Raw genomic sequence first — 12006 nt, 5'->3', positions numbered from 1 at the left:
GCTACAGCCTTGAAAAATGACTTCACTGCAAAAATCTAGATGACAAAAACCTGCAAAAAGGGAAAAAAAAACTTTCATGAATCCTCTGACCTCTAAATAAAAAAAGTATGTGTGCATAGATATGATTACCATTATTCTCTAAAATACGAAGATTTAATCTTTCCTCTTTGCACATCTCCTTCAGCTCCCCAAAAACTCGGTGGAGCTCTGCGCTATAGGTGCACCAACGTTACGTAACTGTCCTATTTGTGAAACACTGCTAAAGTACACAGCAATTACCCAACTGTTGTACTGCTTGTGACAATGGCCCTGGGACAGCGGCAGCACAGCGAGATCAAACAGTTGTGCTAAATTAAAGAGCGGGTTATCAGACCAGGCAGGAGTGTTTGATGTGCAGAGATGAGATGCATTATTATGGTAAATAAGCCGCCCTTATCAAGCTATTCCTACAGGGCCTCTGGCTGAGCAGCCCACAGCAGTGTATGCCCTTGGTCAGACAAATAGATGCATGTACACACACACTGACACACACACACACAGCAGGAGCAGCAGCATAGAGCATAAATACATCTCTGTTGATCCTTTACACTCCACTGCAAACAGCCGCCTGCTCCCTAAATGTCACTCAGTCTCTGGCATAATTTGTTTCTAATCATTGGCAAAGAGCGGGAAAATGTCACCCATTTCCAAGGAGGATGAATTTCGATTGATTTCCAATTAGCGCTAAAACAAAACGCGAGTGCCTCTTTTTTGTGCGTCTCCGTGTGTGTGTGTGTGTGTGTGTGTGTGTGTGTGTGTGTGCCTGTATTGGTGTGGCAGTTAAGATCAGAGGAAACATAATGCAGCATTGCAACCCCGAAGGCACATAAACAGACCCTGAAGTCTGTAGGCGGAGCACCACCAAAGCTTCGCTGCTCTGAAATTTTACAGCTCTTATCGTGCATTTATGGCACCGAAAATACATAACTAAAGCCATCGCATGCTGTAGAAGAATAAAACATTAAGCACTGCTGAATGATTCAAAATCCTAATTGGTGCTACAGGAAGCAACATGTGCAAGCAAAATAAGAGCGCGTCAACAATACAGACAAGAAAGGGCATAATATTCTCTTTAGCTAAAGTTATTAAAGGCAGAGAGATTAGTTGGAATGAGGAGGAATTTGCAAAACTTCTTCAACCCAAATGACACTTTGCATTTCATTTTACTATTCCATGCACTTACTGTTGGTCTCATCTCTTGTATAATGAGTATTTAACAGAAGCGACTGCGGGAAGATAGAGGGAGTTTTCTATCTTTTAAAGGCTTCACTGTAGTGACGTTTGGTTGCTAGGAGCAGTCCCATGAACATGGTACATGACTGTTTTTCTGAACCAGGAAGAAAATGTCCCCAGTCCTAGTAATTGGTGACGATCGGAGGGTGAGTCACGATGGGAAACTGAGCTCAGCTCAATGGAGCTTAGCAGCCTCCCAGTGAACGTGCCTGGGAACAGACGGGAACTGAACATAACCTCCACGACCGACGGAGGTCAGCTTTCAGACGGAGCATACAGTATGGAGATGATTTACAGCAGCTCTGACAATGGCTATCACTCCAGAGACGAGAAGACATGGCAGCCAGGCACAGCAGAGGCATGAAGCACCAGGACAGCAGGAGAGAATCTGGCAGCAGCAGCAGCAGATGAAAATGGCGTGTTGAGACAGAATGTTTTTACATTTTACTCTTTGAATTTAGGATTTGTTTGGACCAAACCAGAAGCAGTGGTGGAAAGAAAAACCGAGACCAATCTGGTGAGTGTCATGTAGTTTGCATGAGTTCGAATGAAATGTGTTTTACAGAGAGTTAATGAGGCAATTAAGCTTAAATTCAGCAGCTAAAGGGTTGCACAATATTTCTGTAAATAAAATAACACTTTTCTTTTTCTTTTCATGCTAGCTAGCATTAGCCATTGAGCTCAGCGTGTCATTATCGTTTAATGATTTAAACTATTCGCACTGTTTTCAGAGGACCACAGGTTGAATAGTTGTGTAAATGAAGAGTACATTTTTCTGAATCTGAAAAGAACCTACCTACCTTTTTTCTCAGTCCCGTTGTGTATCGTACGGGTTGCAGCCTTTTTTCAGCTGGGCATTTTGCATTTGGTTGTGTTTTCTCACTTGCATTTTCTTCTCTAAATTCTCCATAAATATCAAACTGTTTTGTTTTGTTCATTTGCTTTTGTTTCACCTGTCTTGTGGCGTTTCAGCGCATTCAGCTCTCAGGGCCTCGGTACAACATGGAGACAACTGAAGGCCCAACGCATGATGGATGTATAGTGAAGTCAGGAGCTCTGTGTGGGTTTACAAATCAATAACAATGTAAAGCTGACAGCAGATTTTCTCATATTGCGAAACATTACATGATTGCGAGAGGCTGAGGGCAACATACAAGGAAAGGAGAAATACGCTTCAACATACAAACTGACTGAGAAGGGTTTGTGATGATGATCTTTCTCAACATCCCGTCCTGTCCATCGAGATCACCAACTTCCTGTGTCTCCCTGTTAGAATATGGTGGGCAGGATTTTTAAAAAACAAAGTGTTGACAGGCGTCGGCTCTTTTTCTTCATGCGCCTTCCTCGTTCCGCTTTCAGTCGTAGAGAACAAATTCAATCTAGCAACACATGAGTAATTACTTGTGCAGGAGTTAATGTATGTTTCAGCAATTGAATTAGTCAACTTAGCGAGAGCAGCGACAGAAAACAACAAATGAAGACTGCAGAGAAAAAAAGAACATATCAGTATATTAAAATCATTTATTGTGCTCCAGAAGAGTAATTACTATTTAACCAGAAAGAAAGACAAGTGACAAATAATATACATTACAAATGCCAGACCAGCTCACATAGTGCCCCCTGTTTCACATGGCATTCAAAGAACAAATCCACCTTTAAGTTTTCAGACTGCTAGCAAAAACCTCTCAGGATGAATCTGAGGGTTCGGTTGTTGTTGAAGTCTCTGCTGTGATTTGAGGTTAGAAAATGGCACGTTGCGTTACATTCATTCGCAGTGCTCGTTCCTCCCCTCCCCCGTCCGTCCCGTACACTACGGCATAGGCTGACTGTGGACCACGGTCGGGGCAGATTTACACTGGCACAAAAGTGGAGCGTCCCCCCTAGAACAGGGTTTCTCTTAAGTGTCTTCAGTCCCAAACTGTGTGGATTCATAGTCACCCTGCTTAGACTGGCTCTTTTAAAACATACTGGTGTTGGGATACAACAGAAATGACTGAAGAAATGCTACCTGGATAGGTTCAGAGTTCCCCTCTTTGAATGATGCACACACAGTTTTTAAAAAGAAAGGAGACATTGGACGGTAGTTAGTCTCGACTCTGGGGCTTTGTCACACTTATATCTTACATCTGCCATTTGGATATGAACACCGTTTACGCTTTTATGAGCACGTAGCCAATCGAATCCCAATTCAAGTCTTATTCAGGACAAGCCAGATGTCAAATATCACGTAAAATTAACACAATATCAAAAATCTCAACACAAACAGAAATTAGGCACATTGCAGAAATAAACACGGGTGGATGGGATGTGTACAAGCCTCGGATACTGACAGTGGATTATACTTTTAACTACAAAATTAAGAATATCAGCGTATGGATTCCTCAAGAAGGGCTGACGTATATTTTTTGTAGTGTTTGTGTTTTTGAATGTACAACTATGCCGAGTTCTGTGTCTTTTTGACTGAAGGATGTGATTGTTTCACAACACAAAATAAATCCTGCTGCATGCTGCGCCCGACATGACCCCGACGTCCCAAATAAATATAGAATACTTGTGGTCTGACAAACATAAATTCAGTCATGAACCAGCGCTTACGTTTGAAAAAAGTTCTGAAAATCAGGTGTATGTTTATGTTTTTATGGTCCTGTGAGCTTAAACCAAAGGTAGTCGTGATGGTTTCTGTTAAAACTGCCACGGCATATAAAACAGTATAAAATATGCAATTAAATTTGAGCTTCTTTGCATATTTTATTAGTACATTTAACAATCCAGCCATGTTTTATGTTTTATTATTTCTTAGTTTAAAGGCTTAATGTTTCCTCTGTCACAGGGTGGGTGTCCTCTTCTTTAAACAGAGCTTTTTAAAAGAATTTCAGCGAGCCGGGCTGTCAGAGGAGAGTTTTAGTGCCCCATGATGATGAAAATGCTAATGCGAGTTTTCCATTGTGACATGAGCAAAGTCCTGGGTAAACACTGAACACTTGGGGAAAAGCTCGTTTTAGGCAGCCTTTAAAAAACATTTCCCATATTTTCCAATCCATTCTTTTATGCGCACTTTCACTTTCGCCCACAGCATTTTGCATTTTCATGTTTCCAAATAATAAAAAATATAACGGTTAGTCCTTTTCAAACAGGATTTACTCTTGGTTGAAGATCCAGACATTTAAGAGCGTCAGCGTAATCTCAGATGTGTTCAATTAGGAATCTGTACATTTGACCAAGAAGTCAAATCAATATTTTCATCCATGATGTATGATGATGATGATGATGATGATGCATGTGGAGTGAAAGAATTGTGTTATTTTTTGTTGCTGCCTTGACAAAAACAATATAATCTCCTCAAATCAAAGACATGTTAGTTAATGAGAATTACGATATTGCTTGTCTGCTAAACGTTAATTATCTGAGAAGATTTTGTTTTTGTTCAGATTTATTATTAAAAACCACAGTTAGCCCTAGTCTGTTAAGTCCTAGCCCTTACTCTAAACCCTTCCGCTGTAATTGACGGCAGCATACACAACGCAAAACGCAAGAAGCATCATCATTAAAGGTACCCTGTGGAGTTTTTGACCTCTAGAGGTGCTGTTGAGCAATGTTTTAATGAGAAAGTCCCAGGATTGTTGATAACATGACCTACATTTCTGACTTTTTTAGGGGCATTGCTGGATATTGACAGTGAAGGATGGTAATGGACAACACAGACTTCAACTATACAGGAAAGGGGGGAAAAAATAAAGAGATATGAGGAAAACAGTTTCCAGTTTCCAAACATTCACCAAAAAAAAAAGTTTTGCAAGTGTTGTATGAGGTAGGAAAATGCATTTGATATGTTTGGTAGGTCATAGCAAAGTAACTTTTTAAGGAACATTGCATCAACTAATTTATGTTGAGTTCACAGGGCACCTTCAATATCAGAGTCAGTGTCAACTGACGTATTAACATGTAGCATGTACGGCAGCTTTTAACACAAAACTAGTGAGAGTTAACGGTTGAAAATAGCTTGTTACGATAAAGCTGACGTCATCCAATATGGCTGCCAGAGAGTAAGTTATGACACTTTAAATATATAGATGGCTGTGTCAGATTTTACAATTTTACATACAAACTCCAGTCTGTATCAGTGCAGGTTTGTTTAGTTTGTAAGGACTACCATCCTGTCTATCACGTTTTTGCAGCAGGCCACTTGTAATGGACTGCAGGAGCTTCACTCTCATTGACAGTGCTTAATCCTCTCTCTGTGGTCAGGTGGCGGTTCCTCCCAGTCTCTCCTTTCTCTGCTGCTGTGTATTTCAAAGTGTGTTTCACATCTGCTCAATCACCAGGGATGCAGCAGCTAGCTAGTGCCGCAGTCCGTCATGCTAAGGTCTACTGTAGCTGACTCTCAATTTGTGCAGCTAGCTCAAAATGTAATCAATCTCCCAACACTTCCTCTTTTTTTTCCTGTCCTGCTTACATAACTTTTCAGTGATACAAATAATGCTGTCATTAGCTCCCTCAATCTGCACAGCGAGCGCTTCTCTTCAGTGGTGTGAAGGTCATTCGACACTTTTACGTTCAAAAGTTGCAGTTTTTTTTTTTCTCAGTAATGAGAAATCTTCCAATTTGCTTCCATAGCCATGCTTCTCCTCTGTCAGTTTTTAGCCCTGATGAATCAATTTAATGCATTTCCACACTTATGTAACCCCCTGATTCATGAGTCACTGCAGCACCTCCTCTCCAACACCTTTTTAGTCTGTCCGTCTAGTTTTACGTCCCAAGGCTATCTAGCAGTACTGCTTGTTCTGTATAAGTAAAATATGACTCCTCCAGTTCTGTGCAGTCACCACACATGCTGAATCTTGTTCGCAGTTGCTACCATGCATTGACTTCAATTTCAACTTTTAATTTGAAACATTCTGGGTGCTGACCAGCACACCCCTCTCACTTTCCTCACACTGCAGTTGCTGTAATATTTTCTACCTATGACCGATCAGACAATTGAACGCAAGGGAAGATATTAATTAGCATTCATCCTCAAGTGTCAGCTAATTAGCATGGCCCTGCAATTGCTTGACTATTTACCCATCAGTGCAATTACATGTTTAATTCAATGGGAGGCCCGTGCTTTGCCCCTATGTCATTTGTCAGGAGAGTGTCTGAATTGGGCCGGTCCTGACTAATATACCATCCAAATCCATGTGGTATTTTGCTGGGGGGTTTAGCTTATGTAGAGCCAATTATATTATTCACAACGGTAAAGTTATTACTCACCCACATTATGTGGGCTGACCAGACCGGACGTTATATTAAATTCATTTTTCCAAAGCTACTAAAACTTTGCCATCCTACAGCTGACAACTGAAAAGGTTTATGGTTTAGCCGCCTTGTAGTTCAATGAAAATGCAGGTCAGTCATGAGGTCAGTTTTGAGTCAAACGGATTTAACATGAATCCGAGTGAGAAGTGATATGCAAACCCCAAATGTGATGGAAGCAGGATGGTTGTGGAGACAGTAACATCGTGCTCGGACCAGACTACACGATGGTTTTGTCGTTCAGCATGGTCGCTGAACCAGATGATGCGATCGTAGAGCTCTAGGAGGCTGAAATATATGGTACACTAAATGTTGGATCTAAGCAACCATAGCATGCAGCCTTTCACAATCTGCGTGGCTGATAACTAATGATTAAATATTCATCGACAGAATTATGGATGAAAGTTATGCTGTTGGTGAGAGAGTGTTCAGGTGTGCAGCATACAAGTCATGTCTCACCGATGGGTTTCATTAATTTGGTATCATTTTCCTGACCCAAAGGGTGATGGCCAAATGTTAACAGGTTCACTAAAATAAAATGAAATTGTAATTCCATGTTTAGGTCTTTGCAAGAATAGTGTTGCCTGGTCTTAGTCTGGGCATTGCCACAATTGGGCTGTATAGTCTGATCGCAGCAAAGCTGACAGTTGCGGCTCATATTTGCCCACTTTACATACAAAAATAGATGTGTCCATCTCAAATAATGCAACCGTAACTGCCTTCATGCTTCCATGCATAATTTATGTTTGCATGGATGTGAAGCACTGGATCCACTAGAGGCAGCATTGTAGACAGAGGTGGTCTGTGATGCCATTAAATATATCACAACAAGTATTGGGGGAAATTCTCTTGACTAATATTACCAATGAACGAAGTTGATGACAGATACTTTGAGTACTTTTGGCTATTGGCTGCACTGTCCCCCCAGAGATTTCTGTTCGCACTGTTCCGATTTTGTCAGCATCCATTAAACTTTAAGAAAAATACAAAAATACAAATAACAACAAAATGAATGCAGAGGACAGAGGGCTCCATCTGAATCTACTGTTGGGCATAAATGAGCCTTCTGACCCTTGTTGTATATTTTAAAATGACAGTCTATGTTTGAAGAGCTTTGCCGTCATTATAATGTCTGCAACACTCTCTGTCAATAAGCTATCCAGTCACCATCAGCATTTCATTTTTTCCCAACGTTCCGTTCTGCATTTAGTGAAATCTATAAAAACAAAAAAAACATGATGTAGTTTTCTTTTGTATGAATCTAATAAATCTTGAGTCCAAGTGCAGGCAATGAGGGTGTTAGTCTATATACAATATCTTGAGTAGATACCAAAACACTTGGAAAATCTCGGCCTAATTACTTGTGTGTTAGTACACACATGATTTCATTTGCACACAACTGTCTGTGTGTCTGTAATCAGGAACTAGCAAGCTGAGTGCTCGAGCTAGAAAAGCTAGTGATCTGCTGGCACAACGCCAACAGACCTACTGGACGGACTGTCCCCAGCTTCTGAAATTCACACCTTTTTAATGCTGTTGGCTTGTTTCTGCAGAGGAGGGGGATTGAGAAAGGCCCTTGCCCATGATGGGGAAGTGTGATAATAGGCTTGGATTCTTTCTTTTGCTTAAATCCCAGATCAAACCCCGGCGGTTCACTTCATCCAGAGAAACAATCTGGAGCAAACAGATGTAATTAGTTGATTCAATTTAAATCGTATCCAAAAAAGCAGCACTCCCTGTGACAAACTAAATTTTATCCCCCACCCAGCGTGTCTGCTGCAGAGTTATATGGGGTAACAGTAGTCTGCACTCATTATTTTGAATGACTGCACAGTGCCTGTGAGCGAGCCAAAAGGGGCAGGAAGTATTCTCACAACAGAGGCCTCCACACATCTACACTTTAGTGGAGGGAAAACAGGGAGACAAGCGATTCAGCTTACCAAGTAGCATCTCTGCGCCAGCATTCAGATCTCATATTTGAGCACAATAGGCTTGCCATCCAGGGTATTCCTCTCTCGGTTTGTTTTGAAGATCACCACTTTACCTCTGCAATGACTCTCAAGTGACTGGATCCGACTGCAGTCTGCTTTGCTGTATGACACATTCCTACTCTGGTGGCTAACGTCGTTAGCTGCCGAGGCTTCACTGACCTAAAGTTGTTAGCGGTGGCAGGCAGCCTTGCAGGAGACAGTGAACTGAAGGCGGTGTGGATGCGAGGGGGAACCGCTTTACTAAACAGCCCGACCTGTCAGCTCAGTACAAAAGATGAGACAGTAGAGAATCTTCAGTAGAAAAAGAGCAGGGGCCAAAAGAAGAAAAGTATTAGCTCTTTCAAGTGAGGTAAAGAGGGTTGACTGCGGGCCTCAGCTGCTATGGGAAGCCTTTCTTCTTCCTTTCCACAATGCAATGTGCCTCCAAAAGAGATCAACCATAGAGAATGATTGAAACTAGATGAAAAATGCATCATGGGAATTTACCTACCCTGACCCACACTCTTCCTCACATCGACCTGCGGTGCGTTTCCACCGAGGCTCCACCCAATGTGATCTGTCTGTGCTTGGCCTTTGACTTGTATTAGTCATGTACAGGCATTCAGGTTTCAACAGCTCTACAGAACGTGGCTGGATAAAGAAAAATAGAAAAGAAAAGAAAAAAAAAGCTAGGTAGCCCAGAGATTCACTCGTCGTCATATTTTCCACTACTTTCTTCCTCTGTTTTTTTTCATACAAATGGGCTTCCACTATGGCACTCAATCAACACACCTTCCAGTTAAAGAAAAGAAAAATGGGCAATGGATTAAACAGTGCAGGTAATTACTTCTATACGGTAAAGTTGTCCAATAGGTAGAATAGCAAAGAACATTGATCTCAACTGAAGGTACGATGAGTTTGATTGATACAGTGTAATGTGATTTAACCACTATCAAAAAGTAGTACCAACACACAGAGTACAAAACTAGTCCTTATATGCCCAGCTCCACTCAAGCTATATTATGTTATGCAAGAAAGTTTTACCATATCCCCGGCCCCTCCCCTTTCTGTCCCCAACTCCAGCCCACAACATCCACAACCTGGAACTGCGTTTCCCATGGTCCTGCGAGGGTGTGTTTGTTTTCCTGTAATCCAATCAGGAAATCCGTCAGAAGTTGCTCCAATGCAAGGGAAATTGTGAAAATTATTCTTAATAATGACATAATCAGCAGAGCAGCCATCAAGCAGATAAATTGTCATGCGCATCGTGCTAAAATATCCAATTATCCTTTGTCCTCCAGCTCTCTGTGTTGAAGTTGGAAACTGCCAGAAAGCCAGTAGGTGGATCCCCACGTCCCACTGGTTCAGTCCTGCTGGCAGGTTTGCAGTATAGACGCCCCCCAAGAGATGAGGGCTTAAACAGCCTTGGTGCTTAGTGTACAGATCTAGATATGTAAATAGGTTCTATACAATAAAATTGTTCCCGATCCTCAAAAATAAATGGATGAAAAGTATCTGTGACATTATTTTTTTCCTCAAAATTGTTCCATTGTGCATACAGGGTTTCTTTTTTCCTCGAAGTCTTCAGTCCTTCCTTTGCTCTATTCAACAACAGTTTTTGCTTTATCTTACATAGCCTCCATTTATGAAGTTAACACATGCCTAAACTGGTTTGCGCGCATCTACTCTGTGCCCCCACACACAGAGTAATCTGCAGTGTGACGCCAAAGGAAAACAATATGTTTTCTTGCTTTTACAAAGTGCTCCCCTCTTCTCACCTCCGAGGCGTGTCTGATGCTCTGTTCTGCTTCCAGATAATACTGTCAAGCACTCATTTGTCAAGAGATCCCGAAGGCCATATCTGTCGCTAGAAAGAAAAAGTAGTTTACTGTACCTTGTTTTTCTGCAATATCAGAACAAAAATAATAATAATAAAAAAAAAACATCCGCCTTCATGTTTTAGCTTGTAAGGGTGTTTTTCTTCAGCTCCATATTTGTACTTTTTCTTCTTGTCTTTAATTTTTCTACAAAAAACATAATTAGACTTTTTTTTTTTTTTCCCCCTCTGGTCCAAACCCCCAGAAATCCCTTGACTATATTCCCTCAGGTATTAACAGGGTGTCGTACAATCCCAGCGTAATTCCATGGGTGTCTGGCAACTCCAGGCTGGCGTTTCAGCTCCTGACATATCTGTGTTTGTCAGCATGTTGGCTGTTTGTCTCTGCTGCAGGAGTGGCGTTAGATTTTGCCTCAACCATCAGAGTCCTGCCTGCGTGGGTGCATACACAGGGCTATACCCGGGTGGTGGAGTGTGAGTGTGGATGCGGGTGAGGCAGGGTGTTATTCTGCCCGCTGCTGGGAAAGGTGTTGAAAGAGTGAAGCGAGGTGAGCCCCCCCATGGTGCTGGGGATCATGGTTATGGTGTTCGGCGTCATGAGCGGGATGTCGTCCGGCGAACGCCTCATGGCCAGAGTGTAGTCCGGTGGGCAGGCAGTCCTCAGCACCATGTCGTGCGGGTGCAGGGAGTCGCCGACACCCCTGCAGTCCCGGTCCAGGTCCGAGTGCTGCTTCATCTGCAGGGACATGATCTCCTCCTCCTGAGTGTGAGCCAGGTCGTTGGCGGCGTTCCGCTGGGGGCTGCAGCGCCTGTGGACATCATGCCTTCGCTTGTCCTTCTTGTAGTAAAGCGCAGCGAAGGCCAGAATGTTGAGGAATAGCAGAGAGGCTCCGACGGCGATGGTCACCGACAGCTCAGTGGAGTAGTCACGCTGGTCCACCAGGTGTGGCTGGTTGTGGCTGTCCTGGGTCTCAGTGGGGAACGGAGTCGGGTTAGGTCGCTTGGTCGACTGAACCTTGTTCTTTGGGGTGCGGTTAGTAGCCTCTGGTGAAGGAATCTGAAGACAGAGAGAACAAAATTCAGTATTTAAATGATCATTTTTGGTTGATGATAGAGCACCATTTTGACACCACTCTCACTAATATAGCCACATTTAATCAAGAATACGTCCACTAAAAAGTTGCACATGGCAGTGAAGAAGGCCTGAGGTGAAATATAAGGAGAAACCACACTTAAATGGTGACATCATACAACAACAGGCTAAAGGGGCTTTTTACTTTTTCCAGTTATTTTCTCAAGCACTTATTGGTTTAACTGAACAGCCAATTAGAGTGACTTCTCACAGGCTCCTCTGCCAATTCCAGATTTCAAGTTGGCCAAAATGATGCCAACAAGGGTCAATAACTGCCTACGGTAAGTGACACACTGGAAAAAACTAGTGCAAGAAACTATCGCCAACGACTGACCATTGACCTTTATGGGCCCGAAGATTCACTGCTATAGACTATCTTCTTATATTACTACCCACTAGTTCTTAAATCATGGCACTTGCATCACAAGATAATGGAGTATGACAACCGACAGTAAATCTGATGGCTCATGATGTGTGAATTTCCTCCTCCTCATCATGAAACT

At 42.3% G+C, this 12006-nt stretch overlaps 1 protein-coding gene across 4 annotated transcripts in view; it reads right to left on the bottom strand.

Annotated features, from left to right (window-relative positions):
* Window positions 1-2773: 2773 nt before the first annotated feature.
* nlgn1 (neuroligin 1) overlaps window positions 2774-12006 on the bottom strand; it is a 413423-nt gene continuing 404190 nt past the window's right edge. For all 4 annotated transcript variants that reach the window (XM_030433413.1, XM_030433412.1, XM_030433414.1 and 1 more), the window contains one exon: window positions 2774-11428. In XM_030433413.1, coding sequence (XP_030289273.1) covers window positions 10826-11428 — 603 coding nt within the window. In that variant the 3' untranslated portion in view covers window positions 2774-10825. The remainder of the gene's footprint in view (window positions 11429-12006) is intronic.

The sequence above is a fragment of the Sparus aurata genome, chromosome 11 (genome assembly GCF_900880675.1).
Source record: "Sparus aurata chromosome 11, fSpaAur1.1, whole genome shotgun sequence".
In the NCBI taxonomy this organism is placed as follows: Eukaryota; Metazoa; Chordata; class Actinopteri; order Spariformes; family Sparidae; genus Sparus; species Sparus aurata.
This window is presented reverse-complemented; position numbering and strand designations above follow the sequence as displayed.